The sequence below is a fragment of the Elephas maximus genome, chromosome 1 (assembly GCF_024166365.1).
Source record: "Elephas maximus indicus isolate mEleMax1 chromosome 1, mEleMax1 primary haplotype, whole genome shotgun sequence".
Classification (NCBI taxonomy): domain Eukaryota; kingdom Metazoa; phylum Chordata; class Mammalia; order Proboscidea; family Elephantidae; genus Elephas; species Elephas maximus.
In genome coordinates, this window is record NC_064819.1 from 126,742,306 (window position 1) to 126,769,605 (window position 27,300).

The window sequence follows — 27,300 nt, forward strand, 5'->3', positions numbered from 1 at the left end:
CTTATTTTAAAAGTGTACAATGGTGGCAATCAGTAAAACAGGGTTTTCAAAATTGAACTACTAAAGAAAATTATAACTAATGACTACTCTTATTTAGACTTGTGAATTTTCATATTAAACTTTATGGGTTGAGTTATCCATATACCATATTAACTGTGGTTCAACATTGCTCACTGAACCCAAAGACATTAAGCAAATATGAATCTCTTTCTCTCTCTATATATATATGTACGAAAAAATGTGAAAAGTAGTGTTTCTTTCCCCATAATGCTCCAATTTGTGTTATCTTTGGATAGGACTTGAAAGCCCTAGAAAAGCTCATTATTAAGTCATTGAAGGAAAGCCATTGTGTTGTTTCACTGAAAAGATGCTTTATGATCCATTAGAGAAGAAGTGGGAACCTATCCGTTTTTGAAATAGTTCTTTTTGCTTTTAGGCTCTGTAGTAATTTTTTTCAGGAAATTATTTAAGTCTGTATTTTTTTTTTTTTGTATATTTTGTTCAAACAATACTTTGAGCTTCTAGAAAATCTCTGATTCTCAAATTTTATTTATCCTAATAAAATAATTGATTGTCTCCTGATTTAAGATTTATTAAGCATAAACATGCTATTAAAAAAAAATTCCAGTCACTTGCAATTGAGTCAGTTCTGACTCATGGTGAATCCTTGTGCATCACAGTGAAACTAGCTACATAGGATTTTCCATGGCTGTTTTTTTGAAGTAGATTGCCAGGCCTTTCTTCCACAGCACCTCTGGGTGGATCCAAACCACTAACCTTTCTGTTAACTGTTGAATGTGTTAATCATTTACACCATTCAGAGCATTTAAAACAATAATTTGCCATTATTCCTTGCAAAACAATGGACTCCGATTGCTGGATCTCATAGTCTGTTAGAGATATAATCTTAGTAATTATGAACCTAAAATTTATATATGTATATATATGTGTTTATGTATTTTAAATACATATATATGTATTTCATAAGAAAGAAATGATAGTAAAATAAGTAATACAAAGAGATGGGAACAATGATATGCTGGTTGATTTTTTCACAATTTTAAAGTTTGGGCTTTGAGTTGGGTTGTAGATCTGAACTTTTCTAAACATGGATAATCACGTCATATAAACCATATCATATCATATACTTTATGGATCATACCATATAAACCATGAATACTCTATCTTCAACAGAGTATTTATGGTTTATGATATGAGCCATAAAAAATTAGTAGTTTTGAACTTTTTAAACTATTTAACGAACGTGCTCAAACATAAATGGCAGTTTGACTTGAGACAATTTATAAAACATGCTCAGAAGAAATTCATTTGTCATGAGTTTGAATGAAAATAAAATTCAGCATCATTCTTCATAGACTTGGTAATGATGGGAGTAGATATTGTGCTTATTAAATCAGGTATATAGGCCGTCAAATTTGGATATTTCCATAAAGTGATATAGATCTCTACCATTTGTCATAAAAGAAATAACACCTTACATTTGCATGGTACTTTGTATTTTTCAAAGCACTTTTGTGTATATTTTTTCAAACCTTGTAAACTGAGCAATAAAAACTACATCAGCATGATTTATAGTTGAACTATGGCATAGAAAGGTTAATGGACTTACCCTATGTTTCACAGTTAGCTCGCAACTGACTTGGGTTCAAATCTACCCTTGGTTCCTACCGACATTTCAACCAGGACTGCCTGTGGCAGCAGTCAGATGGTCTCCTCATCCTTGGTGCCACCCACCTGGCATGTGATGAAGACTCTGTTCTCTAAGCTTGTATTGGGTCCTCTATTGAACACATATCTTTTTGCTGTAGCTTTAGAACTCTCTTCCCCATCCCTCACTAAAAGTTTGGATTTGAAAACATCAGCAGCAACTTCAGGAGCAACCTTAGCAGTAGTTGCTCATAGTCTGAAGACGTCTTAAATGAACAGTAGTGACATGGCAGTAACCCTTTGCTAGGACTTGGTTAGGGTGAGTTGGTTGGTCAGTGGAAAGATAGCAGGCAGAGGTCTGGGGAGAACTGAAGGATCATGGCAACAGTCTTGCATGCATAATTAATTACTATACACATGTTTATTGCATACTGCTACACAATGGCTTCTGGACCATTTTGTGGAATTTAAAGAGAAGCTATTTTAATTTTTTCTAGCCCACTAGTTGTGTTTAATCAGTAATTACACATTAGTAATATAAGTTTCTTAGAGGAAATGAATCCCCTTCACTTGAATGAAAAGGATAAAAATGAAAACCAAAAATTGCACCACTATCTATCTCACTACTCTCCCATTCCTAATACTAGAGATTTTTAAAGTCTAATTATTCTTTCCCAGGGTGGCTGTGACTGTCAAATGCATGCAATATTAATGACATCTCTAAGATAAGAATATTATACCTGGGATCCTAGTTCCCAGGCATCCTTGCTGGGCAAGTTATGAGGGTTTGAGGAAGGACTTAAAGCATTATCTGAATAAGTAAGATATTGGACAGTTACTTCATGCTTGGCATATGCCATGCACTGTTTTAACTGTATTAATCTTTTAATATTTAAAGCTTTTTGATATTTCAGGTATTACTATTACAATTATCATTATCATCATTATATCTTATTCTAATCCTATTTCACAAGTACTGAGCACAGAGATGTTAAGTAACTTGCCCAAGTGGCAGAGCCAGGCACTCCAGCTCCAGAGTAATTTTCTTAATCACTGTATTATGCTGTTCTTGAGATGGACATGGCAGTAGCCTTCATCCTTGACTAGGTTAGTTTTTTAAATTTTGTTTTCTTTTTGCTTTCGCTTCTGTCCATCAGAAGTAAATCTGCTCTTGATTGGTACACTCCTCTGAGGTAGTTACTTCAGAGGCAAAGATTTATCTCTCACTGACTTTTTTCAAACACAGAAGTAGAGTCTAATTACTCTGAACACAACTGCTCTATTTCAAGATAAATTTAATAAATCATGACATTCTAGTTCAGGTTTGGCAAACTATAGCCCATGGATCAGATCCTTCTGCTCGTTTTTGTAAATAAAGTTTTTCTGGGGCACAACCATGCTGTTTCATTTACATATTGTGTATAGCTGCTTTAGAGGTACGATAAATTAAGTGATTGAGACAGAGACTGTATGGCCTGCAAAAACACTTATTTTCTGTTCCTTTACAGAACTTAGTTGTTCAAGTAGACCAAAGATGAACTTACTTTTGATTAAAAATACATTTTGAGTAAATCCTCAAAATCTATAACCTTTTTTTCTACTTTTCAGAGGAAGAAAGTAAAACAATGTTCAACAGGATAATTTCCTAAAATGAAGTTTCAAAAAACCAAATCCATTGCCATTGAGTTGATCCTCACTCATAGAGACCCTATAGGACAGGGTAGAACTGCCCCATAGAGTTTCCAAGGAGCAGCTGTTGGATTTGAACTGTCAACCTTTTGGTTAGCAACTGAGCTCTTAGCTACTGCACCACCAGGGTTCCTAAAATAAAGGTTCAATAACTACTTATTTTTCATTACAACCAACTAAGTCGAGTCACAAAAAGAACTTAAAGAAATGTCCTTATTAAGTGCTTACTTTATGCAATGCACTTGTTGAGGTACCATGGGGGTGGGGTAGAATACAGAGCTATAGAACATTTCTAGATGGTATGGTGCTCCCTACTAAATGAGGAGATATAAACACAGGCTCCTGGTATAATGAATCTCTCTACTCTGCCCCCATTATTAACTTATTTTTCTGTTATAAGTCCTATCACAGTCAGCTCTACTGTAGAATTATGTATATGGCATCTCTCCACTAGATGGTGAGAGCAACTAGGGATACAAACCAAAAAACCAAACCATCCGCCGTCAAGGTGATCCTGATTCATGGTGATCCCATGTGTGTTAGAATAGAAACTGGGCTCCACAAGATTTTTAATGGCTGACTTTGTTGGAAGTAGATCACCAGGTCCTTTTTTCCAAGGTGACTTTGGGTACACTTGATAGACCCAAACTGCCAACCTTTTGGTTAGATACAGATCATCTCTTATTTGTCTTTGTATCTTTCACAGTACCTAACAGAGTCCTGTGCCCTTTCTGGACATTCAATTAAAATTTGTTGAGTTCAGCTTTGCTATCATAAAAAAGATAAGATACAACAAAAGGCAGTATTTAAGTGTCTTTTAAATGACAAAGCATGAATTCATCCATCAAGGTTCTCTATCCCACTCCCTCCCACGTCTGTCTGCAGCTAGCTCCATGGGAACGATTAAGGAGAGACAAAAATATTCAAATAATCTTATGGTGCACACTGCAAAATTGATTACAACCACTGAGCAACATTTTTCCTGTAAGAAGAAGCTTTTTAATACGACATCAGAAAATGTTGCAGGATTTCATTGGCCTTGTCACATCATTGGAAGAAAGCATAATAAGTATCTAGTGAAGGTATTGTATATTCTGCTGGGAATCATTTTATAGAGACAGGCAGATGTTATGACTCTTTGGATTTAATTTGTTTTCTTCAGAAGCATCAGAAATCTCTTCCTTTAATCCATAAATGCAAAAAAGGGAAGCCCCAATAATCCTGTTTGTTCTGTCAATTCCTAACCTGGAATAATTACCTAAGACTGATTCTTTTACTTTTTACTTTAAATACAAACATTAAGAAATATAAAGATTACATCTGAATGCTGTCCTCTCATTGGAGTTGCTCATATAATTTGCTTCCTGGAACTTGGTCAGATGTTTGCTCTAAATTCTCAGAGATCACATACTTCCACAAGGCATGATTATTTCTTTTCAAAGGAGCTGCACAGAATGAATCCAACTGCATAGTAATATATCCCATGACGAAACCTCCTGATTGATAGCGCTTGCAGAATAAAGCTCATTTTCTGAAAGTGCACCTAAAGAGTTTTGTGTGGTCTCATCCCATCTCCAGTGACCTATTAGTAGCTTCTTTGACTGGGTTCCAGAATTCTGAATTGGTTCAGTGGCAGATTCATAAAGTGTTCTTTTCATCTTGACTACTGCTCTCAGAGCCGTCCCTCTCCCACAGAGCATTCTTTTTTAAACTATCCTTTCTAAGAATTTTTACTGTAACGCCATAAGGATTCCAGCTTTATCTTCCTTTTGTTCCTTTTCAACATCAATTAGTTTGTGAGGCAAACTGAGAAAAGAGAAATCTACAGCTTTGAACTAGGAATATAATTCAAAGCTGACATTGGCTTATCGGCCTGATATTTCTCTCCTTGACCCTTAAATATTTGATGATACAAAACACAAATGTTCAATAAATGTTTGTGAAATGAAATTGAGTTGAATGAAATGCTCAGGAATGGAAAAAAAAAAAAGGTAAAACTTTAAAAAAAAAAAAAAACTAAACAAAATCAGCTCCCAGAATATAAAGTGAAACAGCTGTTGTAATTTCCTCACTACTTTTAATTGCTCCTACTCATGACACACCGATTTCAAAGGAAAGAAAATGATCCCTTAAGTCAAGTTAAGGGACATCTTTTAAACTAGGAGCATCTAACTGAATCACAGAAATCTTTGTGTTCATATGTTGTGAAGCTTTTATGAGGCTGACAAATTACAAGGGAACTGAAAGCAACAATTCCGCGAAAAATTCTGCTGAGGTATTCCCAACAGTGTAGGACTAAATGACCAACTTACAAATAAGCAAAAAAGATGCTTTGGAGCAAAAAAATATTTTCTCTCATTCAAAGGCTATGAAACTCCCTTGAGTAAACAGCTTCCATGTACCCAGTGCTGTGACAACAACAATTATATAAGACAAAAACAGAAATTGGTAATCATTGTAATGGCTCTGGTTACTTTCTAATAATTTCTAGTTTGTTTTTTCAGTAAGACATTGGGTATAAAAGGCAAAACTAATTCTATGGCACTAAAATCAACTTGGAAACCCTGGTGGCGTAGTGGATAAGTGTTATGGCTGCTAACCAAAGGGTTGGCAGTTTGAATCCGCCAGGTGCTCCTTGGAAACTCTATGGGGCAGTTCTGCTCTGTTCTATAGGGTCTCTACGAGTCAGAATCGACTCGATGGCACTGGGTTTGATTTGGTTTTGGTAAAATCGACTTAGGTTTTAGTGGTATTAAAGTACCACTTTGAACAGAGTGTATATATGCTTGGCATGCATTTCCATGGCCTTCAAAAAAGAATGCATTGAGGAAGCAGAGCCAAGATGGCGGAATAGGCAGATGCTTCCGTCGAGCCCTCTTTACAACAAAGACCCGAAAAAACAAGTGAAATGAGTATATTTGTGACAAGCTGGGAGCCCCGAGCATCAAAGGCAACTTAGACAATGAACTGAGGGACAGTGGAAGGAAGAGACCGTTCAGAAGTGGAGAGGAGTTAGGGACCTGAATCACGGGGAGACCTCAGGCACCATTCCTGGAGCAGCGGTGGCAGTGGGCTGGCACTAGCGTTCAGCTGCAGTTTCCTCAGAGAGAAGCAGCCAGCCGCACAGCCCACTCACACCTCCGGAACCTGAGGAGAAGGGCACTCTCAGCAAAAGCTAAGTACTTGCGTATATTTTACTGTGCCCACCCCACCCCCAAACAAGCTTCAGCGGCTAAATCCCTAGGCCTGAGATAGACCCTGGTGAACACCTGGAGCCATCCTCCTGGCCTTGGGGAAGGAAAAAAATTGCAAATGGGGGGGAAAGATAGTTTGCTAGCTCCATTAACTGGGGGAGCTCAGGACAGAGCGGCTTCTGTCCAGGCATAAACCATCCGTGGACCTTGAGCACCTTTCCCTTCTGCATGGACCTGTTTGGGCCTATTTCAGGAGAATAGGCCCTTGTTGGCAAACTGCAACCATTTCAGTGGTGCGGTGGACAGGTGGGTGTTTGATGGTTGACATTGCATTGCCTATTAAAAAAGGTCCTCGCCTACCCAAACAGGGACCTAAGGACTGGTGGCTTCACTTGGGTGGCCCAGCCACCTGCGAAAGGGGCCCAGGGATAACTGGTACCTCCCAGTCCTTACAACAAAATTTTTGGGTGCCCATGGTCCCTCTGCAGAACCCACCCACCAGCATGCTCTAGGGAACACAGATGCATTTTCCTCAGAGACACTTGGGGGTTGGTTCTCAGCCCCCTGCCTTGTTCAGAGTGTGACCCCCTGCTGCAATCAGATACGGGTATGTACACCAATCACCCCTGCCCCTCTAAGACTGTAGGACAGAGTCTGTATCACACACTCGATATCAGCTACCTGGAAACCTGAGCTGAATTCATACAAGAAAACTGAATGGACTCCTAGACTGATATACCTGATAATGGCTCTAGCCACCTGGGGACAGGACACCAGAGCTCCAAAGGCAAAAATCATCAAGCTAGCTCACTCAAGCAACCCATAGGGGTATACCAAAACAAAACAAAGCAAGCAGCTAAGACATAGTAAGCAAGCATAAACTAATACAATAACTTATAGATGGCTCAGAGACAACAGTCAATATCAAGTCACATAAAGAAACAGGCCATGATCACCTCAACAGGCTCTCAGAACAAAGAATCCAGGGATCTTTTAGATGAAAGTGCATTCCTAGCATTACCAGATGCAGAATACAAAAGTTTAATATACAGAACCCTTCAAGACATCAGGAAGGAAATGAGGCAATACGCAGAACAAGCCAAAGAACACACAGATAAAGCAACTGAAGAACTCAGAAAGATTATTTAGGAATATAATGAAAAGTGTAACAAGCTGGAAAAATCCATAGACAGACAGCAATCAGAAACTCAGAAGATTTACAATAAAATTACAGAATTAGAGAAGTCAATAGAAAGTCAGAGGAGCAGAATTGAGCAAGTAGAAGCTAGAATTTCTGAACTGGAAGATAAATCACTTGGCACTAATATATTTGAAGAAAAATCAGATAAAAGAATTAAAAAAAAAAGAAGAAACCTTAAGAATCATGTGGGAGTCTATCAAGAGGAATAACCTACGAGTGATTGGAGTACCAGAATAGGCAGGGATAACAGAAAATACAGAGAAAATTGTTGAGGATTTGTTGGCAGAAAACTTCTCTGATATTGTGAAAGATGAGAAGATGTCTATCCAAGATGCTCATCGAACTCCACATAAGGTAGATCTTAAAAGAAAGTCACCAAGACATATTATAATCAAGCTTGCCAAAACCAAAGATAAGGAGACAATTATAAGAGCAGCGAGGGATGAAAGAAAAGTCACCTACAAGGGAGAGCCAATAAGAATAAGCTCGGACTACTCGGCAGAAACCATGCAGGCAAGAAAGCAATGGGATGACATATTTAAAAAATTGAAGGAAAAAAATTGCCTGCCAAGAATCATATATCCATCAAAAGTGTCTCTTCAATATGAAGGTGAAATTAAGACATTTTCCAGATAAACACAAGTTGAGGGAATTCATAAAAACCAAACTAAAACTATAAGAAATACTAAAGGGAGTTCTTTGGTTAGAAAATCAATAATATCAGGTATTGACCCAAGACTAGAACACTGGGCAGAGCAACCAGAAGTCAACCCAGACAGGGAAATCCAAAAAAAAAAAAAAAAAAAAGGCAAGATTAAAAAAAAAAAAGCACAACACAGGGTAACAGCGATGTTATTATATAAAAGATGACATTAAAATAATAAAGAAGGACTAAGAAATGTAATCATACACCTTCCATATGGAGAGGAAGATACGGCGATACAAAGAAATAAAAGTTATAAATTTAGAAAAATAGGGGTAAATAATAAGGTAACCACAAAGGAGACAAGCTATCCTACTCATCAAAATAAAATATGAGGGAAAAATACAGACTCAGCAGAAACAAAATCAACAACAACAAATATGAGGAAAGGACAATATATAAAGAAAGTCTACTCAGCACATAAAATCAAGTGGGAAAAGGAAGCCGTCAATACACAAAAAAAGACATCAAAATGATAGCACTGAATTCATACCTATCCATAATTACCCTGAATGTAAATGGACTAAATGCACCAATAAAGAGACAGAGAGTGGCACAATGGATTAAAAAACAAGATCCATCTATATGCTGCCTACAAGAGACACACCTTAGACTTAGAGACACAAACAAACTAAAACTCAAAGGATAGAAAAAATATATCAAGCAAACAACAATCAAAAAAGAGCAGGAGTGGCAATATTAATTTCTGACAAAATAGATTTAAAGTTAAATCCATCAGAAAGGATAAGGAAGGACACTATGTAATGATTAAACGGACAACCCACCAAGAAGATATAACCATATGAAATATCTATGCACCCAATGACAGGGCTGCAAGATACATAAAACAAACTCTATCAGCATCGTAAAGTGAGATAGAGAGCTCCACAATAATAGTAGGAGACTTCAACACACCACTTTTGGTGAAGGACAGGACATCCAGAAAGAAGCTCAATAAAGACGCAGAAGATCTAAATGCCACAATCAACCAACTTGACCTCATAGACATACACAGAACACTCCACCCAACAGCAGCCAACTATACTTTCTTTTCTAGAGCACATGGAACATTCTCTAGAATAGACCACATATTAGGTCATAAAGCAAGCCTTAGCAGAATCCAAAACATTGAAACATTACAAAGCATCTTTTCTGATCATAAGGTCATAAAAGTGGAAATCAATAACAAAAAAGCAGGGAAAAGAAATCAAACACTTGGAAACGGAAAAATACCCTGCTCAAAAAAGCCTGGATTATAGAAGACATAAAGGACGGAATAAAGAAATTCACAGAATCCAATGAAAATGAAAACACTTCCTATTAGAACCTTTGGGACACAGCAAAAGCAGTGCTCGGAGGCCAATTTATATCAATAAATGCACACATCCAAAAGGAAGAAAGGGTCAAAGTCTAAGAACTATCCCTACAACTTGAACAAATAGAAAGAGAGCAACGAAAGAAACCCACAGGCACCAGAAGAAAGCAAATAATAAAAATTAGAGCTGAACTAAATGAAATAGAAAACACAAAAACAATTGAAAGAATTAACCAAGACCAAAAGCTGGTTTCTTGAAAAACCCAACAAAATTGATAAACCATTGGCCAAACTGACAAAAGAAAAACGGTAGAGGAAGCAAATAACCCGAATAAGAAATGAGATGGGCGATATTACATCAGACCCAACAAGTTAAAAGAATCATATCAGATTACTATGAAAAACTATACTCGAACAAATTTGAAAACCTAGAAGAAATGGATGAATTCCTAGAAACACACTACCTACTTAAACTAACACAAACAGAGGTAGAACAACTAAATAGACCCATAACAAAAAAAGAGATTGAAAAGGTAATCAAAAAACTCCCAACAAAAAAAAAGCTCTGGTCCCGACTGCTTCACTGCAGAGTTCTACCAAACTTTCAGAGAAGAGTTAACACCACTACTACTAAAGGTATTTCAGAACATAGAAAAGGATGGACTTCTACCAAATTCATTCTATGAAGCCACCATATCCCTGATACCAAAACCAGGTAAAGACACCACAAGAAAAGAAAATTGTAGACCTATATCCCTCATGAATGTAGATGCAAAACTCCTCAACAAAATTCTAGCCAATAGAATTCAACAACATATCAAAAAAGTAATTCACCATGACCAAGTGGGATTCATACCAGTTATGCAGGGATGGTTCAGCATTAGAAAAACAATTAATGTAATCCACCACATAAATAAAACAAAAGGCAAGAATCACACGATTTTATCAATTGATGCAGAAAAGGCATTTGACAAAGTTCAACACTTGTTAATGATAAAAACTCTCAGCAAAATAGGAATAGAAGGAAAATGTCTCAACATAATAAAGGGCATTTATACAAAGCCAACAGCCATCATGACCGTAAATGGAGAGAGCCTGAAAACATTCCCACTGAGATCGGGAACCAGACAAGGATGCCCTTTATCACCACTCTTATTCGACATTGTGCTGGAAGTCCTAGCCAGAGCAATTAGGCTAGATAAAGAAATAAAGGGCATCCAGATTGGCAAGGAAGAAATAAAAGTATCTCTATTTGCAGACGACGTGATCTTATACACAGAAAACCCTAAGGAATCCTCCAGAAAACTACTGAAACTAATAGAAGAGTTCAGCAGAGTATCGGGTTACAAGATAAACATACAAAAATCAGTTGGATTCCTCTACACCAACAAAAAGAACATTGAAGAGGAAATCACGGAATCAATGCCATTTACAGTAGCCCCCAAGAAGATAAAATACTTAGGAATAAATCTTACCTTAAGATGTTAAAGACTTATACAAAGAAAACTACAGTACACTTCTGCAAGAGACCAAAAGAGACTTACATAAGTGGAAGAACATACCTTGCTCGTGGATAGGAAGACTTAACATTATAAAAATGTCTATTCTACCAAAAGCGATCTATACATTTAATGCAATTCCGATCCAAATCCCAACGACATTCTTTAATGAGATGGAGAAACAAATCACCAATTTCATATGGAAGGGAAAGAGGCCCTGGATAAATAAGGCATTACTGAAAAAGAACAAAGTGGGAGGCCTTACTTTACCTGATTTTAGAACCTATTATACCGCCACAGTAGTCAAACAGCCTGGTAGTGGTACAACAACAGATACATGGACCAATGGAACAGAACTGAGAATCCGGATATAAATCCATCCACATATGAGTAGCTGATATTTGACAAAGGCCCCAAAACAGCTAAATGGGGAAAAGACAGTCTTTTTAACAAATGGTGCTGGCATACCTGGATATCCACCTGCAAAAAAAATGAAACAAGACCCATACCTCACTCCATGCACAAAAACTAACTCAAAATGGATCAAAGACCTAAATACAAAATCTAAAACGATAAAGATCATGGAAGAAAAAATAGGGACAATGTTAGGAGCCCTAATACATGGCATAAACAGTATAGAAAACATTATAAGGAATGTAGAAGAAAAACTAGATAACTGGAAGCTCCTAAAAATCAAACACTCATGCTCATCCAAAGACTTCACCAAAAGAGTAAAAAGACTACCTACGGACTGCGAAAAAGTTTTTAGCTATGGCATTTCTGATTAGTGCCTGATCTAAAATCTACATAATACTGCAAACACTCAACTGCAAAAAGACAATTAACCCAATTAAAAAAATGGGCAAAAGATACGAATAGACACTTCACTAAAGAAGACATTTAGGTAGCTAATAGATATATGAGGAAATGTTCACGATCATTAGCCATTAGAGAAATGCAAATTAAAACTACAATGAGATTTCATCTCACTCCAACAAGGCTGGCATTAATCCAAAAAACACAAAATAATAAATGTTGGAGAGGCTGCGGAGAGATTGAAACACTCCTACACTGCTGGTGGGAATGTCGAATGGTACAACCACTTTGGAAATCGATTTGGTGCTTCCTTAAAAAGCTAGAAATAGAACTACCATATGAACCAGCAATAGAGAAATAAGAGCCTTTACACGAACAGATATGTGCACACCCATGTTTATTGCAGCACTGCTTCCAATAGCAAAAAGTTGAAAGCAACCAAGGTGCCCATCAACGGATGAATGGATAAATAAATTATGGTATATTCACACAGTGGAATACTACGCATTGATAAAGAACCGTGATGAATCTGTGAAACATTTCATAACATGGAGGAACCTGGAAGGCATTATGCTGAGTGAAATTAGTCAGTTGCAAAAGGACAAATATTGTATAAGACCACTATTATAAGAACTTGAGAAATAGTTTAAACTGAGAAGAAAACATTCTTTTGTGGTTACGAGAGGGGGGAGGGAGGGAGGGTGGGAGAAGGATATTCACTAATTAGTAGATAAGAACTACTTTAGGTGAAGGGAAAGACAGCACACAATACAGGGGAGGTCAGCACAATTGGACTAAACCAAAAGTAAAGAAGTTTCCTGAACAAACTGAATGGTCCGAAGGCCAGCATAGCAGGGGCAGGGGTCTGGGGACCATGGTTTCAGGGGACATCTAAGTCAATTGGCATAATAAAATCTATTAAGAAAACATTCTGCATCCCACTTTGAAGAGTAGCGTCTAGGGTCTTAAATGCTAGCAAGCAGTCATCTAAGGTGCATCAATTGGTCTCAGCCCACCTGGATCAAAGGAGAATGAAGAACACCAAGGACACAAGATGATTATGAGCCCAAGAGACAGAAAGGGCCACATGAACCAGCGACTGCGTCGTCCTGAGACCATAAGAACTAGATGGTGCCTGGCTACAACCCATGACTGCCCTGACAGGGAACACAACAGAGAACCCCTGAGGGAGCAGGAGAGCAGTGGGATGCAGATCCCAAATTCTCATAAGACCAGATTTAATGGTCTGACTGAGACTGGAGGGGCCCTGGTGGTCATGGTCCCCAGACCTTCTGTTGGCCCAGGACGGGAACCATTCCTGAAGCCAACTCTTCAGACATGGATTGGACTAGACAATGGGTTGGAGAGGGATGCTGGTGAGGAGTGAGCTTCTTGGATCAGGTGGACACTTGAGACTATGTTAGCATCTCCTCCCTGGAGTGGAGATGAGAGGGTGGAGGGGGTTAGAAGCTGGCGAAAACGACACGAAAAGAGAGAGTGGAGGGAGAAAGGAGGCTGTCTCATTAGGGGAAGAGTAATTGGGAGTGTTTAGCAAGGTGTATATGCGTTTTTGTGTGAGAGACTGACTTGATTTGTAAACTTTCACTTAAAGCACAATAAAAATTATTTAAAAAGAAAAAAAGAATGCGTTGAGCAGCAGCATGAACATGAGCCAGGAGCAGGGACCCAGTGAAGCAGAGTTCCCAAGGGTTGGCAGCTTCTTTGGCTATGAGCTGTTTTTCACTGGTAAAAACCCATCCTCAAGGAAACACATTCCAATTCTTTATAACCAAAAAAAAAAAAAAAAGTGCGAAGCCAGAAAATCACTTTGCTTTGTGGCTTTAAATTATTATGCTTGTGTCTTTTGTTCTATGTTTTGTTTTGTTTTCCCTGCAAATTTCATGGTCATCTACCAGCACTTAGGTTTCCTATACAAAAACACATTTTTCTCCTTTTTTTTTTTTTTACCATAAATAAACCAAACATTCTGAAGCCATCATTTGAACATGGATGCTTCTGCTTTTGGGAAATAAATAATGCTTACCTGGTTCTGACAACTTAGTTTCTAAAATATAACATGCATTCTCGGTTTTAATTTAATGTTCAAAACTTTCCCCTCTACCTAGCTTTCCAAAAATGCTTCTTTTGAGCATTTTACTCATAATCAAACAATAAAAAGTTTAAACTTTGTTTAGAGAATACAGAACGATGAATCGAACTTTCGAACTATTCTAAAATAGAGAGGCAAATCACTTGGGAAATAATGAGTTGGCCCACGGATGGATAATCGAAGTACTGAAGAAATCACACCTCAAATTTAGGGGACTGTTAAAACGATCGTGCATTCCTTTAAAAAAAGATAAAACATTTGTTGCATCTTCAATACTGTAGCTAATCTATATTAGTGATGTTTAGCCATAGAAGAAAGAGGCCAGTAAATCCTGGTCCTAGAGACCTTTGTGAGTATGTTGCATAATAATGTAGAGAATGCTGTGAGTAGAGAAATTTCCTTAAACAAATACTTTTAATATTATTTTTTTCAAAGCAGCTTATTTTAAGGTAATGATTTTTGCTAAAAGAGTGATAGGCATTTTCCCAATTGTCAAGTGACTCCCAGCCTATCTCCAAGTTCCCAAGTGTTGAATGCACCTCATGTTTAGTGACTTATAAAATTATGCTCTGAAATATTTGCAGTATATATGTTTTACCACTATAGCCATATGCCATCAGATTCATATGCTTACTGTATTCTTCCTTGCTGCTTCACAGCCTGTTTGTAAGTCATGTTCCATTGAATGACTCATAAATTAAAAAAAAAAACTTCCAAGAAAACTATAAAGAACATGTTTCCTTTTGGTAATGCTTTATGCACTAGGCTGGGAATTTTTTTCCCACAATATTTAAATGAATAATTCATTGATTCATTAGGTTAACATTTGAGGAAAAAAAAAAAAAGCATGTATATAGTGGGCCAAATATTTGATACTCACTGTAAAGAATAGTTCCATTTAAGGAGCTTGTTTTTATAGTCAAGTAGATGGTAACAGTTCGGTTATGTTCCTTCTCCAGGACAAACTTAAATTCATCCAGGGATGTAAAAAAAGGCAGTTCTATGTAGGAATTCCCATTGAAAGATGGAAAATGTAAATTCGCATCTAAAAAAAAAAATTTAAAGTCATATTAATCTGTTCTGACAATGTTATAATGCTAATCAAGCAGATAAAAACAGTTTGTACTTAGCATTTGTTTAAAAAGGTAACCTTTACATTTATAAATATTAGACTCAACTTTAAAAGAAATTTAAATATACACATGTAATACAGTATAAAGTGAAATGATTAACCAAGAAACAAAAAAAACCCATGCTGTTGAGTCCATTCTGACTCACTGCAACCCTGTGGTACGGAGTAGAACTGCCACACAGGGTTTCCACGGAGTGGCTGATGGATTTGAGCTGCTGACCTTTCGGGTTACCAACCGTAGCTCTAACCTCTGTGCCACCAGGGCAGCAATTAACCACTAGGTGGTGCAAAATGTTAAACCGCTCAACTACTAACGCATAGGTTGGAGGGTCAAATCCAGCCAGAGGCACCTTGGAAGAAAGCGCTGGTAAACTAAAAACCTGTTGCCATTCAGTCAGTTCCCACTCAGAGCGACTGGATAGCTTCTGTTTGTTGGTTTTTCCCGTTAAACTACTTCTTAAAAATTAGCTGTTGAAATCCCTATGGAACACAAGTCTGCTCTGACACACATGCGGTCACCACGAGTCAGAAATGACTTCACAGCCACTGGTTTAGTTCAGAGAAGATTCAAAGCAAGTATTTTAACGTGATGTTTGTAGGTGGTTTCTGAAGATCAACAAATATCCTGAAATTGTATGAAAACTTTGTATACCTGCATATGTGAGATTATAGTTTTCATTAGATTATTAAAATATTCTGTGAATCATTCAAAATTCATTAAATTATACACTTAAAATCAATACATTCTATTTTATGTGGTTAAAAAAAGACAAAACCAAACCAAACAAACAAACATATCTGTAGCTGTCTCATCGATTTCGACTGATAGCAACCCTGTAGGACAGAGTAGACCTGCCCCATAGACTTTCCAAGCAGTGGCTGGTGGATACGAACTGCTGACTTTTTGGTTAGCGGCTAAATTCTTAACCACTACACCACCAGTGTTGTGAGTACACCTCAATAAAAAAGTTAAAAAAAATTTTTTTTGATGCACAAAGATTAGAGAACTGTCATTGAGAGGAGTTTTATTAATATGCATTAATATTTAGAGCTTTCCAATAATACTTAGATGTTTTATTGTTACATTACTGTAAAATGCAAGGTTATTAATGATTTTTAGAATTATTAATATTTTAGAAAATTAATCTTATAAATGATTAACTTCATAAAATCCTGAGGCACATATGGTTTGAAAAGTACTTCTGTATCTATATAACTGATATACTGAACAAGCATAATATATAGGGTATCTGAGATGGAACTTTGTTTCTTGTCTCTCACTGGAGGAATTTTTCTCTGATACTGGATGAAAACTTGGTAGGCCCCATGAGTCCTACTTTCTAAGCCATACAGTGATTTGTAAAGTAAATATACAGTCTGTAAGATATTTATTGATACTCAAATCTTCCTGCAGAGACATGACTCCCTACCCACCCCCCTCAACTGGCCAACGCCATCTGGGACCTACTTCCCACCTTGAAAGGCAGGAATAAAACTAGTTTCTATTCCTTTTTTTCTTCTTACCCCCTGCCCTTCAGGCTAGCTGCTGTTTCTGACCCTTCCAACTTTGAATGGGGAGAAGGCGGGGTGGAATGGAAAGGAAAGAAAAAGACACAGAAAAGGAGAACACTTAGAGCTGGCAATTGGCCCTGTTGTAGGAAGGCTTCTTGCTCTCTGGACTTGGCAGATGTTTAAAACTAACTAACTGGTAGGGATGCTAGATAAAGTACAAGATACCCAGTTAAATTTGAATTTCAGATGAACAACAATTTTTTTCTTTTAGTGTTAGTATATCCTAAACAGTGCATGGGATATACTAAAAACTTATTTGTTGTTTATTTGAAATTTAAATTTAATTGAGTGTCTTGTATTTTTAGTTGCTAAATCTGGCAACCCTATGACTCACAGGCATTTGTACAATTTTTGGAAACCATTTGCAAATTGCAACTTTTAGGACTTGTGTGATAAGTCTATCTTTGGCTGGCCACGTCAATCCTAGCCCCTCTCTGATTTTTCACAGCACACAGACTCTTGCTGTTGACAACCACTTTACTGTCTAGATGAACCACTTGAGCAGGACAAAATAATGACTCTAGTCCAACTCTTTTCTGAGAAGCCCATATTTAGTCCATGGAAAATACTCCTACATTCCTTATCCCACTGTCCATGAAACTATAGTTAATTCTCAAACAGTCTCTCTCTGTCCCTGTCTTTCTCCTCTACAACAAGGTGCTTTAACTTTCTCAGGTAGAAATATGAGTCTATTTTTTTTTTTATCAGCCTATGGTGTTACTTTCTAAGTGGTCCAGTTGCTACTGCAAACACATTGTCAGCTATAGTGGGTAGGAAAGGGTAAGGTTCACAAAAAAGCTTCCTACAAAAGCATTTTCCTCACAAAACCATGTCTCTAAAATCTCTTTTCACATGTTGACCCTTTTTATATCAAGAATTGTAAAAACAGTTCTTAACCCCATGACCTGTGCTGTCGAGTCGAAAACTGTTCTTAACACTTGCTAAATTTGGCTTTTATAAATGACCTCTCATTTTGCCTACATCTCATATATCTTGGTGTCTGATGGAAAGTTCATTTTTAGTATTTATTGATTTATATAACTTGTGAGTGAGAGGCAGATAAAAATAATGTAATTTATCTATTAAAAAATTGCTTAGCTTAAGTTATATGTTATCAAGTATTTTTCCATTTCTTGGCATTCTATAAATAATCCTTGACACTTTGAAATTTACCTTTTACATTTTATTGGGTCATTTTTTAAAAAGGTTATTAAGGTTTGGAAGCCCTGGTGGTGCAGTGGTTAAAGCTCTAGGTTGCTAACCAAAAGGTTGGTTGTTCGAACCCACTAGCGGAACCCACCAGTTGCTCAGTGGGCGAAAGACTTGGCAGTCTGCTTCCCTAAAGATTTACAGCCTTGGAAACCCTATGGGGCAGTTCTACTCTGTCTTACAGGGTTGCTATGAATCAGAATCGATCTGTCAGGACGGAATTTGATTTGGGTTAAGTTTTAGTTAGAAAATCCTTTATCAGTGCTCATAGGCCTAGAAATTTCTGTAACACTTAACACAATACTCATTTTAATTAAAACTTTCTCCTTCCTTGCCTCTCCTGACACTGTACTGGACATTGGCTGTCTTCTTACTTGCCTGATTGCTCCTTTGTGGACTATTCTTTCAGGTATTCCATATGCACATAGTTTTTAAGGCTCTTTTCTGGATCATCCAGTTCATCTATAATTCTTCTAAAACTGTCTCTCTTCCAGTTTCTTACTCATAGCACTTGCTCTTCAAGGCTCAGAAACTCAGCATCAGTATCTACCTGTCTCGTCTCAAATTAGTTGCTGGTTCCTGTCACCTCTTTCTTAAATCAAACTTTGCGACTTTGCTTCTGCTACCACTGTCCTTATTTAAGTTCTCATTGCATTTCAACTCATCTGTTGCAATAGCTTCTTCATAACTGGCCTCCCTTCCCATAGTGACTGTTAGCTATTATTGTTGTCACATCAGTTTTACACAGTTCCAGTAATCACGTTAGCCCTTTGGTCAAAACCTTAAATGTCTACAGAATAATTCACATGCTTACCCAGTAAACCAGACCCTCCATGGGCTTATTTTTCAGTGCTTCCCACACATACAGAGCCCTGGTGCCACAGTGGTTAAGTGCTATGGCTGTTAACCAAAAGGTCAGCACTTTAAATCCAACAACCATTCCTTGGAAACCCTTTGGGGCAGTTCTACTCTGTCCTAGGGTCCTGCTATGAGTCGGAATTGACACAATAGCAACGTTTTTTTTTTTCTCCATATATACATGTCTATACCTGAGGGTGAACCAAGCTTTCTTTTCTTGCTCTCGTTGTGTTCACACTGTTGTCTCTGTCTGGAATGCCCTTCTCCTAGTCCCTCAGTATATAAATCCTCTCCTTACTTCAAGGTCCACCTTGAATGTCCCCCAAATTGGAACTCTCCACAGTATTGTATCTACAACTCTTTTAAAGCACATGCAGTTTTCTACCTTAAATTACAGGTGTTTGTATAAATGTTGAGTATAATTGATAATAAACTTGTAAATTTGAATGGGGAGGTGAATTAATTTTAATTAGTATATATAGATTTTTTTTTTAAGTAAATGAATTAAGAAGACATTGGAAGAAATGTGAGTTAAGGAGGTGAATTTGCTTTTTTGTGATCATAAAACCCATAACATGGGTTGGAGCTTCACCGAGTGGGGCAAAGTGTTTAACAGATGCTAAACTATATAGGTACCACCTTCTAAAAATATTAGAAGGAGAAAAACCACATGCCAGTCGAGTAAAAATGTAACATAGCTAGTAGTACACTGGGGGAGGTTGGATGAGGAATTGGGTGGGGTTATGGCACCCAATAGTTAAGACTACGAAGGGAAGGACTTGGGTTGTAAATAAATAGGATTCTGTGCATATAATTTGATAACTATTTGGATGTTGCATATCTGTTGATTCTACCATAGATATGGTTTTAGACACTGTTTCTTCATGTAGTTTACTTGTTCTATTTGGGGCCATTAATGTGTTCATTCTTTCAACAAATATTGAGTGACTGCTATACTCCATTTAACTGTGTGGACCATAACAAATTACGGATAACATTGCAAAGAATGGGAATTTCAGAGCGCTTATTTGTCACACAGAACCTGTACATAGGCCAAGAGGCAGTCATTCAAAAATAGCAAAAGGATACTGCATGGTTTAAAATCAAGAAAGGTATGCATCAGGTGTGCTTGTTCAATCTGTATACTAAGCAAATAATCTGAGAAGCTGGACTACATGAAGAAGAACGTGGCATCAAAATTGGTGGAAGACTCGTTAACAACCTGCACTATGCAGATGACGCAACCTTGCTTGCTGTAAGTGAAGAGGACTTGAAGCACTTATTGATGAAGATCGAAGACTACAGACTTCAATGTGGATAACATCTCAATATAAAGAAAACAAAAATCCTCACAACTGGACCAATAAGCAACATCATGATAAATGGAGAAAAGATTGACATTATCATGGATTTCATTTTATTCAAATCCACAATCAACACCCATGGGAGCAGCAATCAGGAAATCAAATGAGGTATTGCATTGGGCAAATCTTCTGGAAAAGACCTCTTTAAAGTGTTAAAAAGCAAAGACATCACTTTGAGGACTAAGGTACGCCTGACCCAAGCCATGATATTTTTAATCACTTCATACGCATGTGAAAGCTGGTCAGTGAATAAGGAAGACTGAAGAAGAAATGATGCCTTTGAATTATGGTGTTGGGGAAGAATATCGAACATACCATGGACTACCAGAAGAATGAACAAGTCTGTCTTGGAAGAAAAAAGCCAGAGAGCTCCTTGGAAATGACGATGGTGAGACTTCATCTCATGTACTTTGGACATGTTATCCGGAAGGGTCAGTCTCTGGAGAAGGACGTCACCCTTGGTAAAGTAAAGGGTCAGCAAAAAAAGGAAGACCCTCGACAAGATGGATTGACACAGTGGCTGCAACAACTGGCTCAAACAGCCACGACTGTGAGGATGATCCAGGACCGGGCAATCATTCATTCTGTTGTATATAATGTAGCTATGAGTCGGAGCTGACTTGATGTCACCTAACAACAACACTTTATCCAAAGTACTATTCAAGGGATACAGGGGTGAACAAAATAGAAAGTCCTTATCCCTATAGAGCTTAGATTCTAGCTTCATGGAAAAAAAAAAAATATATGAAGCTAGGAATTTGTAGAGTTTATTCTTCTCGTGTGTTACACTTTGTTTTGGGCTCTGTGCAAATGTGCCATCTTGCTATCTTGATCAATTTTCCTGCATTTGCTACCATCAAGGAGCACTGAGCCTGAAGTACAATGTTAGCTAGGTAAAAGGGAGAGTCCAGAAAACTTATTACATCTCCGCTCCTGTACTATACATTCTCTGAAGAAAAGATTCACATTTGATTCATCTTTGCATCCCCATGGCATGCCCCGTTTGTACGTTGTAGGCAAATGTGTTTTTCAACAAATACAGCTAAAATGATCATTTGCAATATACTTTTTAAAAATACTGAAAAAAATTATAATTAAAATGGAATGAGAAAAAACTATAGAATAGGGCTCCAGCACTTTCTGTGTGGTTAAGCTTCTTCATATTGTTGATAAATTTACAAGAAAATTTTTGGAGGAGTGTAGTCTTTAGATACTGGTTTAGATATTATTTGGATCCCATAATCAGGTTTTACCTGTTCTGAGAAGTAGTGAACTCACTAAGTACAATAAATGTAATTCAATTTGCTGAGAAATGATTTCTGTGCTGCTTTGCAGCAGCATTTCTATTGTATAATTCAGGTGCACCTGCCTGCTTCCCACCTCACATACTCCTTGAACCTTTTTCTTTTCAGAGCTGACAGGTTTTATGAAAATTATGACAGGTAACAATTATGAACAATAAACATTTGCTATTGAATTGCTTTCTAACCATATTAATTTCCATTATTACCCTATTTAGTGGCTATGTTGAAAAACAGAACTGCCCTGAACATGGAAAACAAGACTAATTGGGGTTAGGCAGAGTGTTTTCCTGCTGCTTCCAAGAGCCTCTTCAGGCAATGCTATTTGAATACACTCCAAACTTATTTCTCTCCCAATTATAAATGGAAAAGTAAAAGTCTTTTTATGAAAATATGTACTGAACATCTTATAAAATATGTCATATAGTATTTAATTAGTGCCTTTTTATTATAAAATAAACCCCAGTGCCATCGAGTCAATTCCGACTCGTAGCGACCCTATAGGACAGAGTAGAACTGCCCCACAGAGTTTCCAAGGAGTGCCTGGCGGATTTGAACTGCTGAAATAGACATCTAAAATATATCCTGTAATGTTAAAATGTCATAAAAGATCATATAGGTTGATCTAACTAATTACATCAACTTTTATATGGCTAACAAAATTTAAAATCAGTTTTAAGTCATGAGAAAAATGTAATAAATTAACCCAAAATGAGACCTTTCTAAATCCCTAAATCATATTAAAAAAAAAAAAACAAAAAAACTCTCAAATTGTCAAAGGAAGCTATGAAACCACAGTACTGAATTTAAAGCCCCTGTGTGTGGGTGTTAACAATAAGGATGAAATTAGTTTTTTTTTTTTCCATGAATATACTGCTACAGTATGAATCAGAATCACAGTCAATTAATAACAATGGCTTATTGAAAACTTCAGAGAGTACCATATTTTATGAAAGAGGAAAAATACAAAAGCATTTGGTATTTTTACCCTGGACACAATGCAACTAAGCAACATAAATGTTATTGATTCTGAACAGAAATGGAGCTCTTTTGCCTATAACATGAGTTATAATCCCCTTAGCATTGTATATAGGTCTTTTATGATCAAGCTTCAGAAACTGACCTATTAATATACAAGTAAAACTATAAATGAAATGGATCACAAGTTACCCATATGCATATTTATTATAATTCTTAGTATTAGAGGAGATATAATGTTGTCAGCTACTCTTCCTTTACTCTTCCTTTATAATGGAAATAAATTAAGTTTATTTAATAGAAATAAAAAATTAGTGCCACTGAAATGATTTTGTTGAGGTTTTCCTCTTATTTTCTCCAGGACAAATATCACCCAAATTCTATGACTCAGTTCATGAAAGGCAATGACTCTGATGTGATGCAATTATTATGAAATTTTAGGTTTTTTAAAAGATGTTACACTGTTCCTTTTATAACGCTTATTAAATTCAGTGCCTAAAAGAACTAACACCATCTATCTCTCTTCCTGAAGAAGGATCATTATTAAAAAATGATAAATTTAACCAGTAATAATAAGCTACAAAAATTATAGCCATCTATATTTTTTCCAAAGTTGTAAAATTTAGTTCCAAGATCTGTAAAATGAACTGTACAATTTAATTATTAGGAACATCAATCTCATTAAAAAAATATACATACATATACTGTACTATTTATGTAGTATTATTCTATAGTAAAAACATGTATATAGTACAATAAATAGGAAACCCGGGTGGCATAAACATTTTTAACACATTATACTTTTTGCTTATTTTAGAATTAAAAAATGATTTTGGATTGGTTGGCCCAATTTCATGGACTAAATTATTACTTTTACTTGAGTAATTTCCTCCATATTGTTGTTGTTGTTAGGTGCTGTCCAGTTGGTTCCAACTCATAGAGACCCCATGCACAACAGAGGGAAACACTGCCCGGTTCTTTACCATCCTCACAATTGTTGCTATGCTTGATCCCATTGTTGCAGCCACTGTGTCAGTCCATCTGTTTGAGGATTTTCCTCTTTTTTGCTGATGCTCTATTTTACCAAGCATGATGTCCTTCTCCAGGGATTGGTCCCTCCTGATAACATGTCCAAAAGTATGTAGAACGCAGTCTGGCCATCCTTGCTTCTAAGGAGCATTCTGGTTGTACTTCCTCTAAGACAGATTTGTTTGTTCTTTTGGCAGTCCATGGTATATTCAATATTTTTCACCAACACAATTTAAAAGCGCCAATTCTTCTTCAGTCTTCCTTTCCTTATTGATTGTCCAGCTTTTGCATGCATATAGGGGATTGAAAACAGCATGGCTTGAGTCAGGCTCACCTATTTGCTTTTCAACACTTTAAAGAGATCTTTTGCAACTGATTTGTCCAGTGCAGTGCGTCTTTTGATTTCTTGACTGCTGATTGCATGGATGTTGATTGTGGATCCAAGTAAGATCAAATCCTTGACAACCTCAGTCTCCTCTCTGTTCACCATGATGTTGCTTATTGGTCCAGTTGTGAGGATTTTTGTTTTCTTTATGTTGAGGTGTAGTTCATATCGAAGGCTGTGGTCTTTGATCTTCATCAGTAAGTGCTTCAAGCCCTCTTCACTTTCAGCAAGCAAGGTTGTGTCATCTGCATAACAAAGGTTGTTAATGAGTCTTCCTCCAATCCTGATGCCCCATTGTTGCTCTTATAGTCCAGCTTCTCGGATTAGACATTCTCCATATTAGACTTTCACATTTCTATTAATCTATAAATATTGATCAATTCATAAGCGCCTAATAAAAATTGGCCACTCCGTTGCTGCAAGTTTTACTACTGTTTTTGCTGCAGCTACTTTTTTTTCTTTTCTGCATAGAAAAGCATTTACATAAACCAAGGCAAAATTTACATTTCTCCTTTTGACCATATGCCACTTCATTCTTTCATTTAAGGCATGAAAAGGAGCTGTTCTGCATCTGGATGCAGTGCGCCAAGAATCTTTTGTGTTAATTAAAACATCCTTTCTCATCCTTCACTGTCACAGCCAATCTAGCAATACTGTTTTTCACACCTTGATTTCTCTATCAAAAAAGGAAGGCTGATCTTCACGATCTGCCCTTTGGCCCTCTCAAAAACCAAAGATCCAAAGACCCTACCTTCCCCCTCCTACAAAATAAAACTTAGTAAAACCTTTTTTAGCACATCAAAAATATCTTCTGCCTAGTAAAAATAATACTAGGACAAGAAAGATGCAAAACCATCATCAATATCTCACACTGTGCTTGACATGTTCTCATAATAGCTACCAATGTCTCTCTATTCTATTCCTATATCTTCTTTTCTTAGTTTAGAAATTTTCCCTGAATGATCTCATCCATTCCCAAGACTGTATCTCCTTTCCAGTTTCTGAAAATTCTTGATTTTTGGACTTTAGTATTGACAGCTTTTGGTTTATATATCCACCTGCTCACTGGACAGATTCACCTAGAAGGAATATAGAATGCTAAATTCTGCATATCCAAAAGAAGTTTGATATTTTTTTCTCCTTTTGAGTGTTATCTTCCTTTTCGGTGTTGTGTTGTTGACACCTTCATTGCTATCAGCACACATATATACTCTCAATATAGCCCTTAGTCAACTGCTTTCAATATTTTCCTATCTGACTCATTATATGACATCTATGTGTTCCATAAATTTAGGAACCTCGGCTTTGTGTTCTCGGAAACGATCACATTTATTTTATTTCATTTTTTTGCAGATACTCAATAGATGTTTGATGAATGATTTAATGAAGAAGCCTCTGATATTTTATTTTACATTTTAATTTTATAATTTCCATCTACCACGTTGTGCAGATAGAAGTCTTGGCATAGTCATCCAATCCTCCTCCTATATTCCCATCCTTCTACTCTCTGTATCACTCATTGATCTGTTCTAATTCTATTGGTTCTCCTTCACTTGCAATGCTTTCATCATCTCCCTTTACTCTTCTGATTCCTTTCTAACTTGTCCTCATGATTTCAGGTCTCTTCTCTTTCAATTTCTGCCAGATTTATCTTACTTAGAAATTAGTTTGATAATATTATATCCCTTTTTAAAGAATCTTCAATAGTCCTCCATTTCTAGCAGTTTAGTAACCCTTTGGTTTGGTATAAAAGAGTCTTCTTAACTTAGCCTTCCAGGTTGGGCAATTCCCCAAATGCCCTATATACAATCCACACTATGCTACAGTCCATTTTGAAGGTTTGTTGTTTAGTACCAGGGAGTGAATTAAGGCATCTACTTACTGGACTTTGTCTCTTCTTGAAAAATTTTAGCTATGTTTATTTTTCAAGAAAATCATCACTTTCAGAGAAGTCTTCAAACATTCCCACAGATTTTTGTACAGTATTATAATGTTTTAATAATATGGCCTAGTTTTACTTCCAATATTACATAACCCCCTCTCTCCCCACTCCTCAGATTGACCTTACCAAATTTTTTGGTGGCAGAGTAGGTGATCCAGTTTCTAGGCCCCTGTGATGGTTCAGTCATAGCGAGTTTACTGTTCTTTTTTGTATGTGAAGGTATGAATAATATTTTGCTAAATGTGTTTGAGAATATTTCATACAAGGAAAGGTATGCAGGACTTGAAAGATTAAAGCTACAATTAAGTTCCCAAGTCCCGTTACCCAGCCCTCTAATCTGGTAACTGTCAGGGCTGGGGTGACCTGATTCTGAGGATATGACTCATGATGTTTAAACATGAACCTGTCACACTTGACCAAGGCAAGGTCATGAAATCTTCATGAACACATTCAAACTCCCATAGGGACAAAATTAGTGGGCTGAGGGTTGGTGACTATGGTCTCGGGGGACATCTAGCTTAATTGGCATAATATAATTTACAAAGAAAATGTTCTATACTCAGCTTTGGTGAGTAATGTCTGGGGTCTTAAAAGCTTGTGAGCTGCCATCTAAGATACTCCACTGGTCTCACCCCTTCTGGAACAACAAAGAATGGATAAAACCGAAGACACAAGGGAAAGATTAGTCCAAAGGACTGATTGACCACAAATACTACAGTCTCTACCAGACTGAGTCCAGCACAACTACATGGTGTCCAGCTACCACCACTGACTGCTGTGGCAGGAGTCACAATAGAGGGTCTAGACAGAGCTGGAGAAATGTAGAACAAAATTCTAACTCACAAAAAAAGGCCAGACATACTGATCTGACAGAGACTGAAGAAACCTCGAGGCTATGGCCCCCCAGACACCCTTTTAACTCAACACTGAAGTCACTCCTGAGGTTCACTCTTCAGCCAAAGATTTGACAGGCCCATAAAACAAAGTGGGGCGAAATGGGCACACCAACCCAAGGGCAAGGACAAGAAGGCAGGAGGGGACAGGAAAGCTGGTAATGGGGAACACAAAGTCAAGAAAGGGAGAGTGTTGACATGTTTTGCAATTGGCAACCATTATCACAAAACAATATGTGTATTAATTGTTTAAAGAGAAAATAATTTGTTTAGTAAACCTTCATCTAAAGTACAATTAAAAAACAAAAAACAAGCCATGAACTTATAGTGGACATTATAATATTATTAATCTAAAACAAATACAACTGTTATATGGATTTGAATACATTATTATGATTATTATGTTTTTTTCTATAGTCATCTTACATTAGAAGGCAAATCA

The 27,300-nt window shown here is 37.0% G+C and overlaps 1 protein-coding gene across 1 annotated transcript in view; it reads right to left on the bottom strand.

Annotated features, from left to right (window-relative positions):
* The window catches only part of EYS (eyes shut homolog), a 1,933,311-nt gene that overhangs the window by 388,186 nt on the left and 1,517,825 nt on the right, over window positions 1–27,300 (bottom strand). The window contains 1 exon segment of the mRNA XM_049873718.1: window positions 15,076–15,240. Within this exon segment, the coding sequence (XP_049729675.1) occupies window positions 15,076–15,240 (165 nt within the window).